The sequence below is a fragment of the Tyto alba genome, unplaced genomic scaffold (assembly GCF_018691265.1).
Source record: "Tyto alba isolate M040663 unplaced genomic scaffold, T.alba_DEE_v4.0 Super-Scaffold_17, whole genome shotgun sequence".
In the NCBI taxonomy this organism is placed as follows: Eukaryota; Metazoa; Chordata; class Aves; order Strigiformes; family Tytonidae; genus Tyto; species Tyto alba.
In genome coordinates, this window is record NW_024881279.1 from 13,475,088 (window position 1) to 13,502,922 (window position 27,835).

General features: G+C 53.8%; 1 protein-coding gene across 13 annotated transcripts in view; it reads left to right on the forward strand.

Annotated features, from left to right (window-relative positions):
- The first annotated feature begins 11,321 nt into the window (after nucleotides 1-11,321).
- The window catches only part of ABLIM3 (actin binding LIM protein family member 3), a 55,766-nt gene continuing 39,252 nt past the window's right edge, over nucleotides 11,322-27,835 (forward strand). For 8 of the 13 annotated variants that reach the window (XM_033005790.2, XM_033005821.2, XM_033005829.2 and 5 more), the window contains exon 1: nucleotides 11,323-11,742. In XM_033005790.2, the coding sequence (XP_032861681.1) occupies nucleotides 11,730-11,742 (13 nt within the window). In that variant the 5' untranslated portion in view covers nucleotides 11,323-11,729. Of the gene's footprint in view, nucleotides 11,743-27,835 lie in introns of all 13 variants that reach the window. The other 5 variants (XM_033005837.2, XM_033005884.2, XM_033005891.2 and 2 more) reach the window with 2 other exon arrangements.

A 27,835-nucleotide genomic window follows, 5' to 3' on the forward strand; every position in this document is an offset into this window, starting at 1 on the left:
TGCAAATACAGACACACAGAACAAGAAATCTGTGGACCCAGCAGTATTTGTACACCCTGGCTAAACTCTGCAAACAGGGCTAGCACTGAAAAAAAAAAAAACAGTTTGTTTTGTTTTGTTTTGTTTTTCTTCTGAAAACAATGAAGGAGTTAATATCAAGCTTTCCTAATATTCCTGTTTCCTTCTGGGAGTGCTCAGAAGTTCACCATTCCTTGGCAGGTTCAAAACGAAGCCTCATTGCATTTCACTTTGTAATTTAAAAATGAACCTGAAAGAAAAAGGAAGTCAGCCTAAACCTGACTTCAGCTGGGGAAAAAAGCAAACAAACAAGATGAAACGTTTTGTTTCAGGTCAAACAAACTCCCGTTTCATGGTTTTGATTCTCTGATATGGGTGGGGGGACCTGTTTTGGCATTAGGTGGAGCAGTGCTTTCCTTCCCTTCTCCCCTGAAAGCCCACCCAGCCCAAGCACTGACTGCAGCTGGGAGAGCTGCAGGGGCACTGGCAGGGGCAAGCAGGGCTAGTGGGGACATTTCCTCATTCTTGCACTCTCTGCTTTTGCTTTCACCTTCTGCAAATGGGCACAGGGTGGTGATAAGCATCTGCCCGCGCCATGCCCCCCTCTGCAATCCTGGGCCCTTCAGGCTGCAGGCCAGTGCCTGCCTGCTGGGGGGGGGGGACGGGGGACGGGACAGGACAGGACAGGAGCATGGGGGAGTGGGACCTGCCCCCAGGTACCTCCACTCATACCTTTGCACGCCCAAGACTGGGTGGTGTTGGGACAGCATCTTTCCTGGTGCACCAGCAGCTGGGGGCAGCTCGGGAAGGAGAGGATTCATGCATGGGGGCAGAACACGGGGGAAGTGCAATGGTTTTGCAGCAAAACCAGTGTGGCAAGTCACTGAAATGCAGCCAGGCAGGCCAGGCTTTAAGATATTTCTCTTCGCTGATGGCCCTCACTCAAGACTTGTCTTCCACCTCCAAGACCTTTCTTACTTTTTTCTGTCCTGTGCAGCACACAGCAGTCCAAAGTTGCTGCCTGCCCAGGAAAATCTGCTCCATCCTGCAACTAAAGGGTTAAGCAGACTCTGGGGCTGAACTAAGCTGAACTCAGCGCTTAATTTTCAGAAATGCTGAGGCCTGCTCCTCTTGCATTGTTTTCAGCCAGAGGCGGAGGAAGTAAGCACTCTTGGAAAACAGACCATGTGTGTCCGCCGTGCCCGGGCGGGTCAAGAGGCTGGGACCATCCTTCGGTGCATCCAGCAGGCACCCCTGTGCCAGGGGGCTCTGCAGGGAGCAGCCCAGGCTGCTGCTTTGAGGTCCCCTCCCTGGCATTGGGCTGTGAACCCCGAGCATCCTCCCCGCTCCTGCCCACGGCTCTTGGAACATGACCACCGCTTCAAAGGCAGCGGCGCGGCGTCACGGCCCAGGGGAGCCTCCAGACTGTGCGGAGACAGAGCGAGGGAAATGCAGACCACAGATAAGGCATGGGAAGGAAGAAGGAAGGACCAGAGCCAGCCAGTTGAGCTCCAGGGTTTGAAGATCGCTGCAGAGCCTGCCTAGCACTGTGTTGCTGAAAGGAGCCTTCTAGTTCACCCCTGTGCAAACATCTTGGTTTTTTTCCAGTTCAATTTGCAGGAAGGTTTGGAGGTGTCAGGGAAAGCCCCACTGTAAAACTTCATGTGCAGGTGTCTCAGAGGCACTGGCTTTGCTGTATGATAAGGTGTAGGAGAGCAGCAAGGAACAGCAGTTGCAAGCGTACAGCCCCACGGTGCTGCCTCTCAAAGCCTTTCTGAGATCTTTTGATCATTGCATCACCTCCTTGGCCGTCCTACCTGCAGCAGTCACTGCCTTGCTCGGGCACCCTCGCCCAGGCGCAGGCACAGCTACAGCACCTTCCAGCAGCACCACTGCTTTGGCAATGGTTGCAGGGGGGACAGCTACAGCAATCACACATCACAGCAGTTTTTAGGCACAGGACTATCAGGTTTCTGCCTCTAGAACAGCTTCTTCCAAGGTCAGAGAGGTAACCTGGACCTTGTGTCCTCTGCGAGTTCTGAGCTAACAGCTTGTGAAACCACTTCGTACCCTTGGGATACTCTTCCCAGCTCCCTCTGACTCCTGTCAGGTCTCTCCTGCCTGCACTACTACAAGATTGCAGGGATGAGTGGTGGAGTGCCAGGCTTTCCGCCCCACAGCAACTCCATCCTCCACAAGGACGCCTGCGCCCAGCGAAGGGTGCAAGGGGACATAAGGAGATGTGTCATGAGCTTCTGACATTCCCAGCTTGTCCCACATCCCCAGACAGCCCAGTCCCAGACCCCTCACTCTCCTGGGATGGAGCAGGGGCTGCTCTCCACGTCACCTGCAGAAGAGGAGCCCTTCCCACCGCCCCTCTAACCTGTGCTTCCCCTGGAGCCACTGTGCCCCCTCTCACCCCCAGCATCACTTCTCAGCTCTCCCACCGCCGTGAAGCCTGGCCCTGCCGTGCACCCAGACAAGATGAGCACCCACCCCAGGAATCAGCCTCACAAGGACAGACTCACAGCTGGCAGCCAGATCCACCTGGTCTTCACAGCAGAGGAGGGTCCCCAGGTGATGAAAAGTGTCTCTTGGCCACCTGATCTCTCTTGGCTGATGGAAGAGCTGCTGCAGAGAGGTCCCCCAGCTCCCCCCTTCCTGCTGCCCCGTCCAGTCACAGTTTCTCTGCTTGGCCTCTTATCCCTGCTCTTCTCCCAGGTTGGAAGTATCTCTGCCCAGCACTGGCCAGAACATTACACGGCCTTAACCCTATCAATAATGCAGGAGAATTGATGGCAGGTAGCTTGTAGACAGCTGCCAGGCTCCGAGGGACACCAAGACCTCCCCAAGTATGTCCAGGCAGGGTGGTGCAGATAAATGCCTGCAGCCCACATTGGGGTGGTGAGCTCAGGCAGGATCTCACTGGGAGCCCTCCTGCCTTGCCCACCACTCTGGACCTGGAGCGACCTGAAGGGGATCCTCACTGCTGGCCCACGTGAGGTGGCTGCTCACCGGCCGGAGGGACGCAGGGAAAGCACTGGCTGGTCATGGCTGTGTGCAACCGGCCATCTCAGCCTTTGCACTGTGGCTCTGTATGTGCTGGACAGGTTTTTCCTGTGGCCCCAGGTAGCCCGTGGCTCTCAGGCTGTTCTGGGGACACCAGGGGAAGGTCTCTGACATGTCCCCTGTGTGTCAGGGAGCTGTTGCTAAGCCCAGAGGCTGTGCTATTCCCATCCAATAAACTGGAAAAAGGTGGCACTGTGCTTTTCTTTGCAAAGGTGCTTGAAAAGCCATTGCATCAGGGCTACGTGGCCAAGAGGGGTGATTCTGAGCTGGTTTCCTGCAAGTTGCAGACTGGTCTGCCCGGCTGTGAGACACAGGCCAGGCGGCTGCTCTTCCACCTGGGGGGTGTGCGGGGCCCATGTGAGGGCACAGCAGCCAGCCCAGGGCTGCCCTTGGCAGAGTGGAAATGCATGAGTGCATTAAGGTTCCACCACCTGAGAGGCTGGGGGTCTGCCATCCAGGGACATGCAGCACCAGGCACAGCCAGTGTTGGGAGCACAGCCCTGCCCAGGACTCACTGCAGTGCCCAGCTCCCCGCTGCAAAAGGGGCAGTCGACTCCCATTGTGTCTTCCGAGGTGAGTTTGGGATGCTGACCTTCAGCAGGCAAACCCTGCTGCTTCCACGAATTTGCAGGCAGCAGGGTGTGACAGTGCTTTCGATTTCCCCCAGGAAGGGCAGAGCTGCTGGGACCAGCAAGCATCGCTTCTGAGGATCTTGTCCCAGGCTTTGAAAGAGGAATGCCTGACCTCTGCCTTCCCTTCTGTGCCCAGTGTCACTTTACGGGATGTTGTGCTGCTTTCCAGGCTCAGTGTGCCCCCCAGCAGCCCCAGGGGATTGCTCACTAGCTGATAGCTACCATGCTGGCAGAGGTGCGCAGCCTGGCCGCGCTCTCCCCCTCCTGCATATTAATTGCCAAAGCCATTAGATGGCAGCAACCACCGCGACACCAGCGTCCCGCTCCCCGCGCAGCCCAAACCTTGCAAAAACAGTTTTGAAGCCAGGCCCAAGCCCTGCTGCCCACAGCCCCTGGGCACCAGCAGCCCACGCCTGGTCCAGAGGGTGGGCTGTGGGCTGGGGAAATAACCCCGGGGATGGCTCTGTGGGACTGTGGGGCTGGGCTTGCAAAGAAAACCAAGGGGAGGCTCTGAAATAGGGGACCAGCATCCTGAGCAGCATCGTTGGGCTCAGTGGGGACGTGAGTATGAGCAGCTGGGGCTGGAGGACACCTCCAGGGAAGATGACTCTCTGGAGTCCATCTGCAAGGGATTGCTGTGAGCACAGGCTTGGAATCGCTGGGTGCTGACTTGCAAAAGCCAGTTTCCATGCACCGCAGTAATGAGCACTCAGTGAAGCCGCGCTCGCTTCCAGCGGCAATTTTATTGTCTCTGTGTTAAAGGCACTATGGGTCAGGTAACAAGCTGGGCAAACCCTGCCTGGGATGTGCGGCCAATGCTCGTTTGGGTGCTGCATTGGATAGAGCTGACTGAAAATCAGAAGGAAAAACTACTCAAAACATCAAAGTTGTTCTCCTTGGAGAGGTTTCCACAAGAAATGTTTCATTTGGAAATATCTCTATAAAATCAAACTTTCAAAATATTTCATTTTAACTTCTCAATTTCTCCTTATTTCTTACTTCTAGTCTCTCTTTTCCTTTATTATTCTCCCCTGCCTCTGGTTTTACTCTGTTCCTATTTTGCCATTGAAACAGAAATGAACAGGACAAGGAAGGAGAACGAAAAATGACAAAGTGAGCACAAGCCCTCAGACCTCCAATTTTTCATTTTTCAATTTCACCAACAGTAGGAAAATGGCCACGAAAACACATTTTGTTCATCTTTCGACTACAAACATGTATAAAATCCCAACCTCCATATTACTTTTCCTTCTAACATCCATGATATGAGTTGCAAGGGGCTGAATAACTGTCTCCTGCACATACAGCACCCAAAAACAAATCTAGTGCTGCTATCCTGACTGCCAGTCCAGCAAGCATTGATACAAGCAGTGCCTGCCATGGAGCCTGAGCAAAGACGTGATTCATATGATCCACCCCATCTAATTCACACAGCTCGAGCTCATGCTTAACAATAGAGTAAAGGGAACATATTTAAAGAAATTTTTTGATAATTTGGAAAAAATCAATATTTTTAGACTTTCATCTGGAAGAAGAAGAGAAAAACTGATTAAGATATTAATTGCTTGTGCTGATCTAGGATTTTTTTGAAGCTCTTAATGATCCAAGCTGCTTGTAAAGGTGTTGATCTTGATGCCATTTCCTTTTAGAAAGCAACAAAGCAGCTCAGTGAGGCTAAGCATCTCATTTTGATATTTTCAGGATGGAACATTTTGATTTTTCAACTTATAGAGCTTTGCTGCTTTAATTTTTTGTACATAAAGTCAAGGCTGAAATCAGAATGAAAGCTTTTAGTTTAAGCTAATTAATCCAAACACTTTGATTCAAATCCTGTTGTGTGTCCTCAGTTTTGTTCTCTGGGAGTTTATTTTAAGTGTCTGCATTCCATTTTTAGACTGGGAAAAAAAAAAAAAAAAAAAAAGTCAGATTTCCTAGAAAATAGATAACCCACTGTTTACCCAGGGCTAGCCATCCTGCAGTATTTTGTATGCTTAGAAGTGTAAAAATAAAGTATATTTTCTTAATTACATCGTTTGGTCTCCTTCTGAACTGCATGGGCAGTATGGTCCGGAGAACTGGTCTGAGCTTTACTGCCAGTCCCTGGAGAGAGGAGTGCCATGCTCCAGCCTGAAAGTCCCCCAGATTCTCCCACACTCACCCTAATTCCCAGTTTCCCCATAAAACAACACAAGGAACAAAAGAAAAAGCGAGTTACTGTGATAATGCCACTCCAGCAATAAGAAAGAAGCAGCACTTGCCAAGGCAAAACTGATCTTTCTGGGAAGGTGGTGCTCCCCGAGGAGCTCTGGGAAGATGGGGGGTGTGCCAGCCAGCTTCCACGAGTGGAGAGGTCCAAGGGCCGGGCTTCTCACAGGCGGCTTGTGATGGGCAAGGCTGTCCATTAACAACATCTCAGGATCCTGACCCAACAGCTGATGAGAAGGAAGATGTTTCTTCCATGAGTCCTCGCTGCTTCAGGGCAACTTAAAAGGGAAAACTAAAAATAAACCCAACTTCCGATGACCTTTAATGGGCCGAAACATAGTTGGCAATGGGAAAACAGGTCAGGTACCTCTGGGGCCAGGGCTGCAGTTGGTACAAATATCCCTTTGCATCACTTTGCTGATGCCGGAGCCGCTAGCTGAGCTGTGGGGAGTGGCTGTCCCCCGTGGGTCCCCACTTGGGGCCGGGAGCAGGAGCTGCACCAGCATGCTGTACACGAATTCAGCTGCACGTGCAGAGGGGGAAACGAAGCAGACCTGAGATGTCTGACCTCAGGTAATAAGGCCTGATACTGCCTGGGAGCCCCAGCCTTGCTGAGTACCAAAGCAAGCAGCATGCTCCCTTTTTTTTTTTTTTTTTTTTTTTTTTTTCTGGCACACTGCTGCAGCAGAGGTGTACACAGGGACATTAGCTCTGCTGAAGGGCTAGAGAGTGAAAGACTCTTGCAGGTTTTAGGACAAACACTGGTTTCCAGTGCCCTAAAGCCTTTGCCACCACCTCTCCCTTAGGCAGACCATGCAGCATCTCTCCTCTCCTGGTGTCCTGATCTTTCAAGACTCCCAACATGCAGGACAAGTCACTCTTGAGCTTCTGCAGCACTTCTTTTCGCTCATCTGTTTTTGATTTGGGAACATTTTTTGCACATGTCCTAGGGACTCAGCCCCTGTGGTAAAATGGATAATGCCAGAGGACCAGCAGAGCTTTCCGTGCATGGCACAGGTATCCCCTCCTGGCTGTGCAGGATGGCTACAGGTTACACATGGGCTACGGAGCACACCAGCATCGCCTGGAGCAGATCCAGCTCACAACCATTTTCCACTGTCTGGGTAATCTTTTTCGCTGAAACTATTTGCACAGCACTAAAATTAATGACTGAAAATGTAAGTTTGCTTGAAAATAATCTATCATTTGATTATCACTTTAATGCAGGCAGCCTGGGGAACATCTGCCGCTGCCTGTCTGTGTCTCCTCCTGCCAACATGGGGAATTGCTGGGAAGGGCTGTTGTGCTGCTGTGTGAACTGGAAGAAAGCCAAACCACTGGCGAATGACTTGGTGGTTGCTGTGACTGAGAAAGAGGAGTGGAGTCCTGTGCTGAATGAGGCACCAGCTGTGCTGTCAGGTCCCACCATAGCCTCCCAGAGCCTCTCTTAAAACACCCACTGCCCACTTCACTGCCTCTGGTCCCAGTTGCTACATTTTCCAGGGACTGCCAAAGTAAAATGGTGATCGCCATCATCTGGAAAGTAATCCTGTCATCACTAAAAGAGCAAGTCTGGCTTTGCCCTGGGGCAGTGGGCAGCAGCATCTGACCACTCCTGACTACCTCTGTCAGATTCCACCTCATGGGGGAGGCAGGCGACAGAAGAAAAATGGGTGGGGGGAACTGCCCAGTGAGGCAGAATTTCTTCCATCCTATGACACACACCATGTGCTGTGGTGTAACGGGGTCTTCAGACCCCTTAGGCTTCTCTGATGCCTTTTGGGAACATTACAGCCCTGGTCTTAAAGGCTTTTTTTGGAAAATGCCACCAGCTTCTGATGAGTCAGAGTTCTACTTGTCTGCAGCCTGCCCAGTGCTTCGTGCGAGGCATGGGGCTGCACCATGCTGAGGTCCCCACGGGCATCTCGCTGCCGATGTTTGGACTTAAATCTTCCTGCTGAGGAAGGAGAGCCTTTCACTGCCAGCGCACACGCAGGCAGGTCTGTCGGGAGCTCGGGCTGGCAGGGGCGCGTTCGGCCAGCTGGTGCCTCTGGGACAGACAGACGTATTTGTGCTCCGGCACCCTGGAGCAAGGGCTGCAGCTGGGATCTCTGGCCAAGGCATTTCCACTCCTCCTGCAACTGTGATTCACAGGGCCCAGCACTGAAGGTTGTTCATCAAGATGACTACCAGTTGAAGGGGAAAGAAAGTGAGTAGAAAGCCTGGGGCTCCTACAGAGAGCTCTCTGAAAGCTGTTCCGTGTGACTGTATGTGTGTGTGTTTGCAAACATGTATGTATGCATGTGTCTGTACCTCGTAAACCAGAAATGCCAGAGCTAAGGCTGCTGCTGAACCATCCCCCCATACGCTTTGAGGACAGAGATGCTTACGTGATCTTTCAGCTCTCTGACCTCTCCTAACCCTGTCTCTCCTGGCCTTGGGACCTGCTATCTGGTATTTCCCTTGCATTCCCTTCTCCACTACTTACCTGGTCCCCAAGTCATGCAGGAGTAAGGAGGGATCCCCTTTCCTGGGGCATTCCCCAGGCATCCCACTCTGCGGCAGTGGGATGGGGGCTGCTCCTCCAGCCTTGGGAACCAACATCCTTTCCAGGACAGCGGCTGAGCACAGCCTCAGACGGAAACACATGGGTGGTGGCTTCCCGAGCCACTGGCAGAAGAGTCACTGAGCCTGATTTCTCCAAGTTCCTGGTGTTGGTATAGCACAAGATACATTTTGAGCACAGCTCCCAGTGATTCCACATGCAGACAGCAACTTCCAGCTCTCCCAATGATCAGCCAGCCAGTGTTCAAGTCAGGCATCAGGGAAAGAAGAGCACAATTATCAACTGGGTGGGAGAAGTTTGGTTGAGGTAACTCTCAGCATCTCACAAGAGCATAGAGGCAGGGATAAAAAAACATAGTGTCCAGGGAAGTAGTCAGTAAAATTCAGTGAAATTAGAACCTTTTTTCTTCCATCCTCTTACCCCCATCGCTACCATGTCCCTTCTCACTGAACGATGCAGAGTCCTGCAAGCAGCAGCTTCCTCTGCACAGCCTGAGCTACATGGTACATGCTGGGTACTGAATGAGGCAGGCGCCTTATGGGAAAAATACGCATCTAATAATTGCCGTGAAAGACTGTTGCAATGCACAGGGATGAAAGGAGGCTGCATTAACATCCTGATAGTTCCTCATTTCTGGCTTCTTGTGTCAGGCATCCCTAAAACCCTTTTTAAAAAGGCAGCTTTTGCAGCCTGTTTCCTCAGTCAAAGAAAAGGAAATGGGATTTCCAAAACACCCTGGGACAGTGCTGGTGGTGAGGGGCTCCAACCAGTGCCCTGCACCATGGGCCCCTGCTGCAGCCTGGCTGGGGACCATATCCCTGGGCAGGATCCACTGGCCGAGCTGGGGGGGTGGCAAGGATTTGAGCTCCCTGCTGTCAGGTCATAAATTCCAAAACCCCAAAACTCCCATGGCAGGGGGCACCTGATGCCCCACCCGCCTGCCCTGCTGGCAGCATCCGCTGCCCCTTCCTCATGGTGCAGCTCTGTGGGGCTGGAACCGTCTGGCTGGGATGGGACGAAGGGGAAGAGGTTCTGCACTGGTGTCCCCTGAGCTCCCTCAAAGCACCCTGTCCTCCTCAGCAGCCCTCTGCAATCCCAGCCTGCCTCTGCTGGAAATTTCAAGTTGTTCTGAAAGCAGCAAGTTAAAAAGATTTGCAAACCAGGTCAGTGGAAGAAGCTTAATTAGCTCACTGAACCATGGGGACCATCTCATATCGTGTCTGTTTTATTGACTCCCCAAATAGACGTTATTGATACAATAGACATGAGCCTTGCCACGCCAGGGTCCTGCGCTCTTCCCTTGAGGAGGGGACGCCCCCGGCACTTGTCAAGTACAGGAAAACTTCACAAAGGCCTCAAATCAGCGTCATGGAACAGCCCGAGCCATCCCGCCTTGCTGTATCAGCAGCACTGCTTTCCCCTTGCCTGTTGCCCCCGGCACTGCAGGAACCCCTGGACCCCCACCCCTGCTGCTGGTCCCGCTCTTCACCCGATGCCTCTGGGGACAGGACAGAGCCCAGGGACAGGCAGCAGGGCTTGCAGCGAGCTGCCTGCATCACCGGCAGCACAGGCGTAGCTGACATGACCTGCTACCTGTCTTGTCATGTCACCGCAAACATCCGCTGCTGCAAATAAAACAGCCAGAGAAAGGGAAAGCAAAAGGCCCTCTCTGGGCGGCACTCCAGCCCCAGGAGCAGGAGAGATGCGGCGCCTGTCACGCTGCATGAAAAACCCCTTTCATTAGCGGCAAGATCGTAGCTCGCCTCTTTGAACGGCAGCGCAGCTTCTCGGGGGGGGGGGGGGGGGGGGGGCTCCTCAGGCAGGGCAGGCACAGCCCCGTCTCCACTCGCACCCTGGGAGCAGCTCCGCTGGGTAAAGCTTTATTCAGATAGATAGCGTCTCACAACCAAAACAAGGCGCTAATGGCTTTGAAGCCCTTCCAGGAATCCTGATGTGCTGCCAGCAGAGAAGGCTTCTTGCTGATCCGTGAGGGAAGAGCCCCCTCTCCGCCCTGCAGCCAGGTACTGTGCAGACACCCACAGCCCCCTCCCTGCTCCCAGCGTGGGACAGACACCCGCGCTGCCTTGCGTGGGGCTGCCAGGACAGCCAGGGGTGGCCAGCCCGGACAGCTGCTTGAGGAGAACCTTGGCACCAGAGAAAGTTGTTTTCAGCATAAATTGTATCCCTCCCCCTTCCCCTGTCCTGGGACAGCATTGCTTTGCAGGCTCAGCCGCCACAGGGCCAAGCCAGACAGTGAGCAGGGCTGGACGGGAGCAGCACCGAGCGGGGTGCACGTGTGAGGGGGGACCCCGGCAGCTGCAGGCAGGGCAGCTCGTACGTAGGTCACCAGGCAGAGCGCAGGACTGAGGAGAGCGCAGCAGGACAGGCAGGCAGGGCCAGACCATGGACAGGACTGCTGGCAGGGCAGAGCAGCAGGCAAGGCAGCGGGCAGGGCAGGGCAGAGCAGCGGGCAGGGCAGCAGGCAGGGCAGCAGGCAGGGCAGCGGGCAGGGCAGAGCAGCGGGCAGGGCAGGGCAGGGCAGCGGGCAGGGCAGGGCAGGACAGGGCAGGGCAGCAGGCAGGGCAGCGGGCAGGGCAGCAGGCAGGGCAGCGGGCAGGGCAGGGCAGGGCAGGGCAGCGGGCAGGGCAGGGCAGCAGGCAGGGCAGCAGGCAGGGCAGGGCAGGGCAGGGCAGGCGGTGCGGTGCCCAGCAGATGGCAGCGGGGCCGAGGCGGCTCGTCCCGCAGCCGCCCCCCGGGGCCGGGCCGCCGCCGCCCCCCGCGCTGCCCCCCGCGCTGCCCCGCCCGGCGCGGGCCCGTCCGCGGGCTGAGCCGCCGGGGCGGAGCGAGGCGCTGCGCGGCGCTGCGCGGCCCCCGCCGCGGGTCCCCACCCCGCTATAAGAGCAGCGGCCGCGGCCGCGCTCCGCAGTGCATGGCAGCGCCTGCCCGGGGCGCCGAGGCCCTGCCAGGACCCTCCCCCGGGCCGGTCCCGGGTGTTCCCCGTCCCGCCTCGCCCCCCTCCCAGCCGCCGGCACCCTTGACCTTGCCATCCGGCAGCCGGGAGGATTGGGTCGCGGGGCTGCCGCGGGATGCGTTAGCCGGCGGATTGCACAGAAATATTTCTCCTAGGAAGAAGAGAGACAACCTCCTCCCAGCGACGGGGGGTGGTGGAAGAAAAAGAGGATTTACAGAGCATCTTTGCCCCCTTTGTTGAATGAGAAGGACAGAGGAGGACCGGCAAGATGAGCACTAGCAGTAAGTACGGCTTTCCCTTGCCTTTGCTATGGGAATGGGGCTGGTATTGCACTGATCTGGCTGGGAGGAATTGGAGAGAAAATGTCACAACAGGCTTGACAAGCCTAATGAGATGGATTTTTTTTTTTTTTCCTATTTTTCTACCCACCTTTCGCTTTACGACAGGGTCTGGCATTGCTGGCCCTTCTTTCCTGTAGGTTAAGCCGTGGTGCTTATCTCCACTGAGTACTTTTCTTGGCTTGTATTTCTGGGGTTTGGAGGGCAGATCACAGACTAAAATGTCGATATGCAACATGGTGAGAGGGAGCCAGGATGTCAGGGAGCCAGCCTCTGACAGGCAGCAGGCTCACTTGCTGATGCCACTGCCTACATATAAATGGACACAGGGGGTACAGCTAATGGGGAGGAGAAGCAGGCTAAGGAGAGACCCAGAAACCAGGGATCTGAGCAAAGCACAGGTGCAGTACTGAAAAACATATACCTTCTGCAGCTGGGGATGTGGGTGGCTCTATTGTGTGAGAGAGACAGGGACAGAAGCACTCATGCACTATATGAATTTCTGAAGAAGCAGAGCTTGGAAATGTGCTGTGTAAGATGAGAACTGGCACCTGGTACTAGTCTGGTTACTTCTGGTTTTGTGTCCTTGTTGCAAAGTCTGGAAAGATTGATTAGGTTTGATCAAATCACAACCAATTTATTTTTCCTCACTGATATGATGTGTAACATCTGTACCCATTTCACTAGCACAGCTTTGATCCTTTCCTTTAGAAGCAGTGAGCCCCCAGTCAAAGGAGTGGATACTGATGGCCACCTGAGGGTCCTCCTCCTGAGATAACCTGTCTGAGGAAGGTGCCCTCCCTCCTGCGGGTTCTGGGGGCTATGTGAAGAAAAGAGGACTCCCCCAGGCAGAAAGTGGGAGAGCAGTGACTTCTCCATTGCATTGGTGTGCTGAGGTTTTTCAATCTGAGGGCTTGGGGTGGTTCCCAAGCAAAACACTGTGAAAAATGTCTTGGCATGCTGTAAGGCAACAGAACAGGTGATTCCAGCTCTGTTAGGCTGTGTCAGAGGTGAGAAAACTTTCCAGGTGCCCTCGGAATGAGCCACGCCTGGGACAGGAGCTGGCCCCCTTCTAGGAGGAGAGGGACTGGGGGTGTCCAGGTAGGAAACAATAGGGTCTGATTCTTTCTGAGCCTGCTGGATGTCTGATAACAAAGGGCCTTCCTCTGTCACTCGGAGATGAGCTTGGGTCCGGTGCAGAGGGCTGGGATGGCACACGGTGCTTGCTGGGGTCAGTGACCACAGTGGTCAGGTGGGACTGTTAAGCTTCCTCTAAGCAATTTTGACAAATGCGTGTTGGTTCCTGTTGGGATTCCTTTCCAGCTCTTAATAGCCAGCTTGGCTGCTGATAGTGATAAGGGCTGTTTACGGCACTGGTGTGTTATAACTATCAGATTGCACTGCAGAACTTCTGTACTGGGTCCTCCCCCACACAGAGGTGCTGGCCAACCCAAACGTGCAGCCTGCCTGTTGCTCTGACATGACTCCTGGCGGGAGGCCACCGGGCAGGCAGCAAGCACAGAGCTGGGAGTCTCCCGGGAGGTGCTCCTCCTTCTGCCACTGCCTTGCTCTGTCACCTTGGGCACATCACTCGGCCGTGCCTGGGGCTGCTGGATTTGCCGGCAGCACGCTGCCACTGTGGCTGTTGCCCAGCCCTGTGGATGGCTTTGCAATCTTTACTTAAATATTGCCATTACCTCTTTCTAAGTAGCCATGTATTTTAGTAAAGGTCTGGGAACTTTGTAACATCTTACGTGACATCAGTTGATTACTTATGGTCCCTTTGGGACCACGTCTGGTACAAGGGCTGTGCAAACCTGGCGAGGCTGTGCCCTGCTGGACTTACAGGCTATTTCCCAGTAGCTGAGGTGCTCAAAGCAGGGCTTGCCATACCCAAATGCTGGCTCGTCTTTGTTCTTAGCAATGGTATGATCCTCTCCTAGCTGGTTCTGTGAGCAAGGCATGGGGTGTGGGGCCATCTCTTCTGTCACCATGTTCTGTGACTGGTGTGAATGTTGCCAAAAGCTGTCTCCTCCCTCATGCTGCTGCCTTGCCCAGCTCTGCACAACCCTACCCAGCCTGTATCCCTCAGGTCTGTGTGCTTGTGAGGCAAAAAGAGGAGCCCAGGAGCCTGTGTCAGTGCCCTCTGTGCCACCTCTATTTCAACCCACTACCTGGCAGTGACCTGCAATGGCTTTTGCAGCTCTTTGCTAGTGGCCAGTGGCTCAGGGGAGCTCGGTGCCACTTGGTCAGAGGCTTCCCAGCTCTGCCTCCCAGGCATGGCCAGCTCTGCTGCTCTCTGCATTGATTGTTTATTTTCCCCCAGCTCCTGTAGTGACTGAGGGCTCAGATACGGTGGGGTCCAGCCAGCAGGCTCAGCCGTGCTCCAGCCTCCCCAGTCTGGTCTCTTTCCTGGTGTACAGGAGAGAGGGAGACACAGGAAGAGGAGGATGGATGGGTGGTGGAACCAGATCGTGCATGGTGTGATGACTTACAGGTATATCCATGGCTGCAGGACCAAAATTTTGGGGCTGGCAAATTAATTAAATGTGCAGCTGAGGACAAAATGCCACTATCTGATCAGTGAATTCCCACTACTCCTTTACATTTTACTTGATGCATTTTGATAACACTTCTATTCTGTCTGAAGCTGACATGAGGCGGGAAACCCAGGGCTGTGGGCTATGGCTGGCCTCAAGCCATGCTGTTGTGCAAAACTATCCATGAGGCCTCTGGGGAACTCTGGGCAGGATTTGTTGGGCTGTACAGGTGTATCTCTGAAGATGCTTTGTGCACAGCACACAGGAGTCTTTCCTGCCCTTGTTGAGCGGACAGAGGTTTGCTTTTCACCCTGGTATTTGTCCCAGAGAGTTGGAAGCCGCATGCTGTTATCTTTCCCATGACGCAGGGAATGCAAAGCCATATGGAAATGTTACTTTTAAGGTGAAGAGGAAAAGGCCTTTGATCTCAGGTGTAAATTCATATCCTGAGGCCGCAGAGCAGACCAGGTGGCCATGAGGGTGCAAGGGCTGTGCTGGCTGGGAAGGGGACCTGTCCTCCTAGGGTCACCAGGTGTGCAGCAAGCATTTGGGCACAGTGTTGATATTTACGTTAGCTATGGTATTTATACCTCCTACTGTAGTTAGCACTGCTAATTGGTTGCAGATGGATTCATACATTCATAAACAGGTCTATCAGTGCTGCTCTGCATTTCCATTGAAGCTGGATCCTACAGTACAAACCCTTGCCCAAGAGAACATCTATTTAAAATCACCCCCTGAAATATCTTATGTTCTGCGCTCCGCCTCCCCCTCAGAAACTGGCCTGGTGCAGAGAGTTTAACATGACCAGTGCTGTGTTTGTGCTCATTAAAAGGCAAAGGGTTGAAGCTGTCAACTGCTCCAGGGATTTAAGACTCTGAAATGGGTGCAAATAATTGCTTCCACTGCTTTGAAGGTAGCCATCAGGTTTGGGTGCTGCAAGTCCATGCAGTGAGTACAGCCTGTGAGTAGGAGTCACCCCAGTGGGACCCATGGGAAATGATGGCATTTGCACGTTGTCTCTTTTGGCCCAGCTCTGTTGGGGTGGGAGGGGGCTGCTGGGAGTCTTGGCACTGGTCTTGTCAGAGCAAAGTGCCCCTCATTGTTATGGGCTGCGCTGGTCTGAACAGACACACATAACTCCTGGGAGAGGTGAAAGCCTGCTGAACTCCTGGGTGGTACCAGGTTTGGCAGGCTCTGGATGGATGTTGCAATGAGCAGCTGAAACTGGTTCACAAACTAGAGACCTTCCAGACTCTGTTCTGATTCCAACACGCACCTTGAAGAGGGAGACCAGAATCTGTCCCCACAGAAAGTTAACTCAGTGGAGATGGGGAACCAGTACCATCTATCCATCCTATTTCCTCTGAGCAGCTGACAGCCTGTTGGAGCATGGGGGGCTGTTCCAGAGGGTTTGGTATGCAAAGGGAAAAGTTTCCCCAGACCATCCGAACTGCTGTCACCTCTCAAATTCCTGCTCGAAGGCTCCCCTAGGCTCAGAAAGCCAGGGAAGAAGACACAAGGAAAGACTGGCCAGCTAAGCATTTGGGCAGGAACGTTTCATGACAGATACTAATGAATGCAGCATGTTTGCTTAGTTATTTTTGTCTTTCCTAAATCATGCTCCCTGTTACGGGGTGATCCACTAAGCATAATTACCCAGTAATCTCTAGGCACATGTGGTTACAAGGTGTTTACCAGCAAGCTCTATTAAGACCCTGTGTAATTAAAAAGGAATCACATGGTGCTGTACATCTCTGGGAGCTGGGCTCTGCTCAGTACAGCTCATCAGCCCTGGTGATTCACCAGGTCTCCCCACCCAGTGGGGCAGGACCTGCTGAGGAGGACGTGGGGTTTCTCCTGTGTTCAGAAGTTGGGTGAACCTGGAGGGATCAGCCCGTCAGCGTGATGAGCACTGTTAGTGTCTTTTTTGAGAGGAGGCTCTGGTTTTTGTGGGGGTGACACCAGGCATGGGGGGTTGTGGTACAGATGAGCCTTTTCAGTCATGGTTCTTGGCCAGCACTGGTTTGCATTTCATTTTTGCAGTGCTGGAGGCTGCCACGGGCAGGCAGTGAACTGGGGACAAAGCACAGCTCCAGTGAGGGAGGACCCAGCAGAGCGAGGTGCTGACTGGCACAGTGATGCCGCTGCCCAGTCCCTGGGTGCTTGGTGAGACGGGATCTGGCTCTGGATAAGCCCTTGTTCTCCCCACCCCTGCGCCCCCAAGAGCTGCTGAACAGGCTCTTCACATGCAGTGGGGAAAGAGGCAGGTCTCCAAGCTAGAGCTCTTCTTTCTCTGGCAGGTTATCATGGAGGAGGCTTGTAAAAGAGCTTTAAGAAAGGCTGGAGTAGAGTTGGAGTTCAAGGTATGGGTACAGGTGGGACAAAGATGCAAGACAGTCTTGCAAGAGATTAAAAGCTACCTTCCTAGTACGTTCTCTACAGACCTAGCCATGAACATTATCTAGTGTCCATGCTTCTCCAAGGAGGGCTCTAGCACTGTGTTTTTCAGAATTTGGCCACCAAGGGGAACTCCAGGCTCTCCACCCACATCTTGGCCTTCTCAATTAATACCCAAACCTGACTCTTCTTCCACAAACAACCTGATACAAATTGTCCCCTCTGTTCTCCTGGGCAGCCTAGCAAAGGGACAGTGATTCATTGCATTCACTTTGGTGCCAAAAAATTCAGAGCCTGGGAAGCTTCTCTCAGTTCTGAGGCTGGTGGATGGACTCTGTCCTCTCACCTATCTTCCTTCACGCTCTCCTGCAAACCACCCCTCTTGGCAGCTTGCCCTTTGAAGAGCAGAAGCCATGGAAAGTGGCCCTGCAGGCCAATGAAGTGCATGCTGTAAAGTCAATTGAAGCAATTGAATTATTTCAAGGGCCTACCATGCTCTTATAAAATAAATAGCAAGTTTTCTAATGACAAAGTGACGATCAGTTTAGCCAGATAATTGTATTTGTGATGCCAGCAGGCTGGACTAATGACAGACTGTCCTGTTATCAGCAAGGAGTCAGCGTGATGCTGCCTTTGCTCTCTGCAAAGCAGTGAAGGCAAATCCACTAAGTTCCTGCCAGGCCCTGTAAGTCCTATCATGACAGTGCCATAATGAAATAGTTGGAACATCTAATTAGATATTTTTAGACAAAAAAAAAATACATCAATGTCTCAGTTGTGAGCACTGCAGTACTTCCAGAAAGCATACTGGGGGTAGACTGGTGATGGCAAGGACTCGGGCAGAGAGTGATGGGGAAAGGAGAGAGCTCTGCAGGATGAAAAGGGACTAGGAGTGAGCACAGTAGCTAGAGGGAAGGGAGAGCCCAAGTCCAGGTGTTTCAGACCCATAAAGTTTGCTTGTGAGCAGTTCAGGGCAAGCATGGCAGGGTGCCTAGCAGCCTTGGAGGGTACCTGGGCTGTCCCAAGTCCTCCTGTGCCCAGCATCTCTGCCTCTTGAGTCTGTAGGCTCAGTAAATCTCTGAAAGTAGAAGAGTTTGAGTGCACTGGTGCACAGCCCTGATCGACATACTTTCTTTTCTAGTAAAGGACTGTCTGAAACTTAACAGGACTAAACTGATCTAGGGTGGCAGCAAATGCCGGTGCACAGTTCCCATTTATTTGGTGGTGGCTCTGGCTTTTGGTAGGCCATTGTTTATACATGCATTTTTTTCAGTTTGGGTATAGTCATTTTAATGCTTTATCAGTATTGGCCATAAGCCCTGGCCTTGGAACTGATGTGCCTTCTCTGCTGCCTTGGGTGGAAATCCAAAAGAAGAAAGGGCTAGTGATATGGCTTCCTTATGCAACCTGTCTGACCTTCCTTTCTCCTTACCCTTTCTAACCTGGCAAGGTCCTCTGAGCCCCAAGTTTCACTTGTTTTTCTGTTCACGGGCATTTTGTTACACTTCCATTTTAAATCTTCTCGTTTCTGAGACTTGGACAACCAGGAGAGTCTTTGGGGGGAATGTTTCTCTCAAACAGGACAGCATAAGAGAGGAGCATGTGCTTGAGTGTTTGAAACCATCCTGTTGGCTTCTGTGTCCATCTTTGGCAACAAGTGGCACATTTTGGAGAGCACTACACTGCTGTGGGGCAAGAAAGGCTTTGCTGCTGCAATGCCAGCCCTGGAGCCCTTCCTCAGCCCAACTTGAGTCTGTTGCAATCTGAATTTAAGTTTCAGGGTTTCACCTATTCTCACAGTAGTGAATTATATTACTTTCTCAGATACATGCAGCCAGGCTCCAATCTGTTGCTGGATGAGACAAGCATAACCTAGACCAGGACTTGAAGTGTGAGCTCCCAAAGTGCACGTGTGAGACTCTGCAGTACAGCACCCCACACAAACACGCTTCTAGCATCTCTCGTGAAAGCACATTGTGAGGCCCTGCCTGTTATTCCCAGCATCTGTGGTTTGCACTAGCTGACCCTGAAGATCTTGCTGGTTTTTTCTCATGGCATCCATCCCCCTGCCAGCCCCAGGGACCCCTTTGCACAGAGGCCTCCCAGGAAGGACAGGCCAGCCCAGGGGTGCTTGCTTGCAGCGGGGAGCTATTTTTAAAGCAGCTGGGGGACTGGGTGGGTTGTTCCCTGGCTCAGCAGCACTTGCTGGGACATGTCGGGCGCCGTGGTGGGGATCTCCCAGTCACAGCTGCTCCCAAGCCCGGATTCTCAGCAGAGGCAGGGAGTGTCCCAGCAGGGTGGCTGGCCCGGGGAGGCTGTGTTTCAGCCCCTGGTCAAGGACTTTTCCCTGCTAAAAGCTTTAGAAGAGGAGAAGGGAAGGAAGGAAACAAGCTATGTGTGGAAACCAGTTTCTGTCGTACATCAGGAGCTGCAGCCCATCAAAGCCCCAGAGCTGTGTGAGGGGCAGCTGCCTCCCCCTAGCAGCCCCTCTCTGAAAGAAGGGGGTTCCTTGCCTTGGCTGTGAGGCAGGGCTGGATCAGGGCTTGTCTGTCACCCCCTGCTGCCCTGCCCGTCTCCTCCACGGAATCACTGAGTGCTCTTCCTGGGTAAAATAACCTCTGGCTGGCTTGGCCACAGTGCAGCCCGGCTGGGGTGGTGAGTGGCTTTCTGAGCAGGCTGGTGTGGCTGTAAGATCTGCATCAGCTGGGATGCCTGTGTGTGACTACATGAGCAACCAGGTCTCTGGGCTGCTAGGAAGGACCTACAGCAGGTCCCCATGGTTTGTTCTTCTCCTGCAAGCCAGAGATCAGTGGTCAAGTGCCAAGTACAACAAAGGCATGGAAAGGCTCTCCTTGCCTGGCCCAAAGAAATGGGGGCTGGGGCAGGCAGAGGTCCCAGAGCCCCTCTGGAGGTGGTGCAGCCCCTACTCTCTCAGCACCCAGCTCAAATGCAGCCTGAGCAGGGCCATGGGAGCTGGGTCTAGGCAGCGTGCTGTGCAGCTCAGTGCCAGCTTCTCTGGCTGTCCGAGCAGGCAGCTCTGCTCCAGATTTTCCCTCTCTCTGCTCATATCGCAGCAGTTCTCGGAGTGTGATAGAGTACAGGCTTCCCCAGCTCTCGTCTGTGCTCAGATCACGGCACAGCAGTGGTCCCTGCAAACCCCTCCCTCTGCCTTGGCTGCCCTGTGCTGTGCTGGGGGCTGTGGGGTGTCCTTCCCCATCACCCTGCTTCCCCCTCTGCCTCAGCACCTTCTGCATCACCTCCTGGTCCTCAGAGGATGAAGAAGGTGGAGCAAGGTAAGATGAGCTCCCTCTCACCTCCTATGTGCTATAAATAGCCGCATCACCCAAGCATCATCTGAGAGTGATGTGACCAAGTTTGGACTCCTGGAGACCTGCTGCCTCCATTGCAGACATACCAAACACTTGGTCGAAACGGCTCCCACGGGTCTCACGAGTGACACGAAGCGTGTCATCACATTAGCGCGCTGCGGGACACCTCTCAGGTTATGCACAGCCTAATCTCATCTGGCAGCCGCGGAGGCTGGCGTCCTGCGGCTGGGTCAGCGTGCCCACACCTCGCTGGCAGCAGCAGCCAGACAGCTCGTACCCGCGAGCCTTCCCCCTGCAGTAAAGATGTAGCAACCTTGCCAAGGTGTGCTGGGGTGCAAGTGGCATGGATGGGCCAGGGCGAGGGGGTGTCTTTGGTGTGTGTGTTAGGTCTCTGCCCAGACCTTTGGGAAGGAAGGGGAAGGCAGCTCTTCTGTAGGGAATAACCAGATCAGGGAGATAAAAGTGGTTTTTGTGGTGCTGGTGCACTGCCTGTGTGGTCCTTGAATGCTTCTTCGCTCTCTCCGTTCAGGCTGGGCTAGAGGTTGGGGTTGATCAGAAAAGCCTTGGTCCTCCTTATCTATCTAGGCTGTCACCAGAGATTCAGTTCCTGGGGCAGACTGTTCCTTTGGAAGTAGTTTTGCTGGCAGCCCCAATGTATCCCTTGCCTCTTGACCATCAACCAGTATGGAAACTGAGCAGTATAGCAGCTTAGATGTGCATGGGCATAAAGGGAGAAACAGACATTTTCTCAGCAAGGAAACCCTCCTTCATCTGGTGGCAGATGCTAAGGCACGAAGCTGGATGATCCCCAGCTCAGAGCCTTTTATTCACTGAGCAAAACCATCCCTTCATACACCCACAGATGCTACTTGAGAGGACTTGCAGTGTTGCCCTGCCATCTGGCCCAGCCACCCCCCCGGGAGAGGAGTGGGGTGGATCTGATCCTTCCTCTCTGAGATGAGAGGTGCCTGGCAGTGCTGCCCTGGGAGAGCTGAGGGACTGAGCGTGGATGTTGTCCCCTCCTCTGCTTTTGAAAAAAGAAAAGTCACCGCCTGCATGGTGAGTTATGTGGTGATGATGGCTCGTGATGGGTTACATATAAAATCCCTCGCATCCCTGAGGATGCTACCAGTTGAAAGCTTTTATGGCATTTTAAAAATAGCCACAGAGGGGGAGAGAATGAGAAGATGGATAGGTAGGTGGATCCCTAATAAGGAGAGAAGAGGAAACGACTAGAGGGAATGGAAAGACTTTAGTGAACGGCATGCGAGTGATTACTGAGGGAGGGGGCGGTGTGGTCATACTGAGCCTCTGAGCTGCATGCCCAGCGGGAATGGGAAACCCTATAAAAAGCCTGGATGTGAGATGTTCCCTGCACGTGCTGGGGAGAGGGATGGGGTGAGCATCAGCTCAGGCTGTCTCCCCTGTGGGTGCTCACTGCGTTCTACAAGTAGCTGTTAAAAATAATCCCTGACTCTTGGATGGCTGGCCTGGGCTGGCTGCTGCCGCTCTTGTGTGATTCCCCAAACAGCTCCAGGCTCATCTGTGTTCCTTTCCTGCCTCGAGGCTCAGGCTGACTGCCTTGCCTGGGAGCTGATGGATGAGGTTGGTCCTGGCCCTGGCTTTCCCCAAGGTGGCCCTTCCCACCTGGGCTGTACTCCAAGAAAGATGCTGAGAGCTGCCTCTCTGCTGTGTCTTCTGGCTTTCTGCTGCCTCGTAGCTTGCAGCACCCTGAAGCAAGATCTGGGGGGGGAGGCTGGGGCTGGGTGGGGGTGCAGTTCCCCAGCGCCTGGCTGGAGCAGCGGTCCCAGAGCTGCTGGCAGGAGATCCCTTCAGCAGGACAGGCCTGCTCTGCCTTGTGTCACTGCCAGCACAGCATCTCCCCAGTCCTGGGAAGTGGTTCCAGGCCCTTCCCTGTGCTTGTGGCAGCTCTCCCCATCACTCAGGGAAGATTACACAGAGTGTCTCCAAGAAATGCTAATTGCTTTGGCTTGTGCTTGGTGCAACAGAGCCACTGGGCACTCAGAGCTCTTAGTCAGCTTAGAGATCTGCCAGATCCTTCCTTTCCTTCCTCTGGAGAGTTGGTGGAGGACTGCTGTGTCCATTGCTGATCCCCACATCCCTGCGCCCCAGCTGAGCTGCAGGCTTGCACCCAGGCTGGCCCAGGTCAGCCTGCAGCAGGCACAGCATGGGGTCAGATGCACCCCTTGTGCTGGAGGAAAAGTGGCTGGAGAGACAACAGCTCTCCATCCTGGGAGATGTGGCACAAGCAGTCAGCACTGCTCTGCCGTCTGTCTTCCTGGACCCCTCAGCTGCTGCTGCCCACCCGTGCTCTGCCACTAAAGCTGTGCACAGCCAGGCTCATTCGGTGCAGGCTGCTGGGAAGCATTCCTTGTCTTTGCCCCTGCTTGAACTGCAGGGAAAAACCACTGCTAACAAGACTCCTCTGTCAAACTTGCCAGCCTGTCACATCCAGGCCATCTCCCTCTTGCTTGCTTTCTTGTTTTTTTTTTTTTTTTTTTTTGTTCTTCCTCATCAGCTAGGCAAATACCCAAGGAAGCAGAGGCTGGTGATGAGTTAGTGCTGCCCAGCTCCAGGCTGGGGAATATCGAAGTTGGAGAGTATGTGCTGCCCGGTCCTTGTGCTGGCCTCTTGCAAAAAGTTACCCACTCATCTCTGCACTGATTTTACTGTATTTGCCAAGGCCACAGCTTTTTTTAATGCAGGGGAGCTGAAGTCCAAGCCCAGTCACCCTCTCTGGGTGCTGAGGTCTCTACCCTACCTTCTTTGCCAAACCCTGGGGCAGCCCTTAGCTTGGGGAGGATGAAGAGATGCCTCCTGCCCTGGCTGGCTTCTGCTGACTGAGGAGCTTCTCACCTGTCTGAAATACCTTCTGGAGGAACAGTGGGTGGTTCCGAGCCAGCAGGCCAGTCCTTGCTGAAGAGTGCCTGTTACCCTCCCCAAGGCAGGGGGCACCCCCAGTTGCTGCTCCCTCCTTGCCGGCCCTTTGCTGGGCTGCTGTGAGAGCATCTGTGGGCGCGTGGAAGAGCAAGGGCTCGCCAAGAGAGGTCATCTGTGCCTGCCCTGGCCCTCGCTCCCCGCTTGGCTGGTCAGGTGGCGTAAAGGGTCCGGTTTGGGGAATAATTCTGTTCCCTGGCAGGCAGTTTCTGGCTCATTTAAGCCAAAAGCGTGCACAACAAAGCACATGTTCATTCCCCCCCAGTTGAAAGAGGACTTGTTCCCTGGAAAGTGCCAGCTCTGCTGGGCCTGTTGATTGCCTGATTGCTTGTTAATTGTCACTAATGAGGAGCGGGGAGATGGTGGCTTTCAGAGGCTGTTGGGGACAGACTGTAGCTTTAGCCTGAGAATGATGTTTTCAGTGGGGAAGGGAGCTGTGACCTCAGCACGGGTGGATTGGGCTACATGAATGGGTTCGTTACCGGAGAATGCCCCAATTCCTGTGCCTGTGGCACAGGGCAGCAGCGCTTAGCCCTGACTCCAGAGCAGACAGCGTGGAGGGTTAAGAGGATCTCTGGTGCTTACTGTACACAGATGGATTTATTTATGTATATATAGCAGGGAGGTGGGATGGGGAGGGCTAAACCCATCCTGTCCAGGAGGGAGGGTTAAATCTCTGGCTGGCCCATGCTGGGAACACAGGGCTGCTGGGCAGCAGGGTCTGATGCCAGGACTTGGCCATTTGCCTCCAGCCTGATGGTTGAAGGCTGTTTTTCCCTCATCCCTGATGAAAGGCACCAAAGGCTTTTAGCAGGAGACAGCCGTGTCTGCCTGCCTGCTGCTTCCCGCGCTGGCAGCCCCCCCTCCTTTTGAAGTCGGGTTTCTGGGCGTACACAGGAGAGGAGAAGAGCACAAGTGCGGGAAGGAGGAGAGGAGAGGATTATGTCTGTGCCAAAACCCCTCGTACACTCATGGGAGTTTATTGTTCTAGATGTGCCGTGTCCTGCCACATCCCCCACCATCCCCAGCCTGGTTTGTCCTTGCCCAGCACTGAGCCCAGCTTGGCCCTATTGCTGGGCTACCCCGTGTCCTGCCAGCAGAGGCTCAGGATGTGGCTGGGGGAATATTAAGCCCCTTTAGAGTGTTGTGCTGTGTGAGCACCTGCACAGGGGTGTGCTCTTACCTGCGGGGATGGGCACTGTTGTCCCACAGCAGCAGCTTTTGGGGTGCCCATCACCCACTGCCCAGCTCCAGCCGCTCCTGTAGCATCTGAGCAAATTACTTCAGGCAATTCTCTCATTTTCTCTTTGCTAAAATGGATGAGCTGTTTCACCCAGTGCTTTTCTCGAGATTTTTCTAAGTTTTTCTCTCATTCCTGCCAGGCTTTCTTATACAGCTAGCCCCGCTGACCACCTCCTGCTCCCCAGGTACCTGCTCTCATCCTTGCGATCGGTGGGCTGAGGCACCACCCCAACACCCGCTCTCTGCCTGCAAGAGGCTGATTCTGTGTTTACCATTCAGCTATTGTGAGAGTGGCTCAGCAGAGGGGGAGATTACCTTTGGGATATGTTATTCCATTAGAATAAACAACCAAGTGGGATGTTATTTTCCGTTCCAGCTGAGAGAGGTTGTAGTTGCTGCTTTTTGACCCAAACCCTGATGTCTGATTTTTAATTCTCTGCCTTTAATGAAGTGGGATGGATAAGTGAGAGCAGAGCATGCTTTGGCAGTGGACACAGCTTGTGTTCTTGCAGTACAAGGGCTTACATCAATGTATTTGTGGTTGCATCTCTGCCTCCTGCTCTGACCTTGGGTTAGGGGTTCAGGTGAGCCCCAAGGCATAGGACAAAGCATACTTTGTACCCTGCTGCCTCTAGGCTCCTTTCACAACCAGCTGTGGAGATGGCTCATGGTTGTGGGGTTGGGACTTAGCTATTGATCTGAAGGGCCCTGTATTCCACTTGAGGGTCTTGGTAGTCTGGCCACTGAAATGCCTTCTTGGGGGCTCAGGGGATGCAGGCAGCCCTGCTCTGCTTGGGAAGTAGCAGGATGAAGAGCTGGCACAGCTGGGCTGAGAAATGGGCCTGGACCCCAAAACTGGGGCACAGTGGGTAGTGGGAGCGTGGGCAGCCCTGAGCTAGCGTGCTGTGTGGGATGTGCTGTGACCCAGAAGCTGGGCCAATCATCTATGGTAGTGGCAGAAGGATGGTGCTGAATAACCTAGCCCCAGATACCCATCTGTCCATCACCTTAAGGGTCTCTTCAGTGTGGGGTTTGAGAGCTGCCTCAGCGCCTGGGAAGGGTTACTTGCAGCCTCCTGGGTCTCTAGCAGGGGGCTGCCTGCCTGCAGCATGTCTGGCAGCACAGCCTCAGGCTCCCAGCCTGGGAGCTGGCAGGGGACATGCCATGTCCTGGAGGGACCCTTTGCTGGGATAGTTGCAGTGGGGCTGATGGACAACATCTCGGCAGTGCGCTCAGCGCACACCCTGGGTCCCCTTGCTGAAGGTCATCTCAAGGTGAGCAGCCTAGAGGCAGCCCTCTTCCTCTTCCACAACACTTTTGCTTTCCCACCCCATCGCTCCCTCCTGCCCCAGCCTTTGCTCCATGACTTTAAACTGTTTCCCTTTCTTTCTTTTTCTGCTTCCCCTCCCCACCTCCCCTTTCTTCTCTTCCCTGTTTCTCTCCTGTCAGCTTTGTTCACCCTGGCTGTGTACTGGGGTTGCCATGGTGACTGCCAGAGCATCTCTGCATCCTGGAGTGGTGGTCCTGCGCCTGCCCTGGCCATGGGGAGTGGCAAGGCACCCTCCTGCCCCTCAGAGGGGCTGGCTGCCGCCACCTCCCAGGGATGGAGGTCCCCAGGGACATCCCTGTGACACATCTTGGTGTCCAGGGAGAGGACAGGTCAGTGCACAGGGTGGCCCTCACCAGCCCAGGACGGGGCTGTGCAGCACCTTGTGCAGGGGGCTGGGGGACGAACCGGCAGGGCTGGCTGCATGGCACAGCTTATTGGCCTCTTGCTGCCAGAACTGTTAATCTTCAATAAATATCTTTTTAATAAGCAATCTTTTTAATGAGCAAATTAAGGAAAATGAGGAGCTGTTGCAGCACAGGCAATCCCTTTAGGTTTAATGGGGTACCACCACCTAGGAGCCATGCTATTTCTTCTCTTGATATCACCACCTGTCACCATGCAAGTGACTGGTGACTTGCGCTTGCCTTGGCTAGGCGGAGGGCCCTGGGGTGCAAACCTCCCCATGTCTTTTGACAAAGTATCGTCTGGACCCTAGATCTAGTATTTGTTCATGTGGAGGACTAAGGCTGACAGCGGGGACTTGGATGCATCCCCTGGCCATGGTTTGGTGTTGGAGGACACAAGTGGAGCCATGTCTTGGAGGCAGAGTGTGGCTTCTGGCCTTTTGGTGCTGATTTGCAGACAACAATATATCCTTTCAGTATTCGTCAGATCTTCTGTACCCCTTTCATGAGATAATTAGGATGACGTGTTATTAGCTGATTACTGGGGAAACATATTTACTGAGGATTTATTCTGGAAACAACATTAATCTCCTGTATAGTTGCTAAACCCCCATAAATAATCTGATTTTGATAATCAATTGCTATTGCAACCCCCCCTATAAATCCCAATTAAACACACATTTAATGCACATAAAGTTGCCAAATTTGCTTGTACATTTCTGTCCTGCTGTTTGCCTCAGGCAGATGTCTGTGTATGTGCAAGCTCAAGTCTGTTTATCAGACAGCCTGAATCCAGAATATGGTTTGCCAAGGCGGTGCAGTTACAGTAACAGCAACATTCCTCTCCCGTGGTCCCACACGGAGAGCCCAGCACATCCCTGCCTCCCGCAGCCAGCGCTGCTCACACACAACTGCTTCACAGGCATCACTGTGCACAGCCCTGACCCGGTCGTCATCTTTGGGGTTTGCAGTGAGGGCAGCAGGAGCAGCTGTGCAGCCCAAGCAACCCAGGCTTGCCTGAGGTGCACGGGTGTGGGTGTGCTCGGGGAGGGGCAGGGAGGAGAGATGCGGTTGCCAAAACCCATGCAGAGGCTTTCAGCAGCACTAGCCTGGGATGGAAACTGAGGTTTTGTCGGGCTTGGTTGAGTCCTGACCACCCTTGGGCCAGCCCCAGTGGCTTTTCAAGCCCTGGTGCTGGTGGCTGGGTCAGAGTGGGAAGAAGCAGGGATGTGCTGCAGGGAGGAGGCAGCTGGCCCTGGACTCGCAGGATGCGGTGCTTCCAGCTTCCTTCGGAGCACGAGGGAGATTCCGGGCATCAACTGGGCTCCGTTAGTTGTCAGGCCCACCTTGATTTAGCTTCTTGTTTTTGCAAATAGTGCACAGCTAGCCACAGCGGCGTGCACCTCAGAGGGAGCGAGGCTTGTTGTGGCAGAGCTCTGGCGGTGTTGGTGACGTGGGTCCATGCTGGGGGACCTGGCAGGAGCACAGCAAACCTCCCCCTGCCTCTCATGGTGTGGGGTTTTGTCCCTCACCTGCATGGCTGGGGTGCTGGCTCCCATGGCTGCAGGGGCTGATGTTCTTTGGAGCACAGCATCCTCATCCCTGCTGCCTCTGCTGGGGCACTGGGAGTGACAGCTTGGGCTGTGATGATCTCGGTGATGGGGACTGCACTAGGGGAGCCATAAAAGAAACGATGAAGCTGTTCAAATTGCTGAGAAGATGTCTACTAAGATCTCCTCCTGAGCCTGGCTGGAGCCCAGCCTGCTAATTATGGTGGTAGGGGAAATACACAAACATACAGATGGCAAGAAGAACAAAAACTGCTGTCTTTTA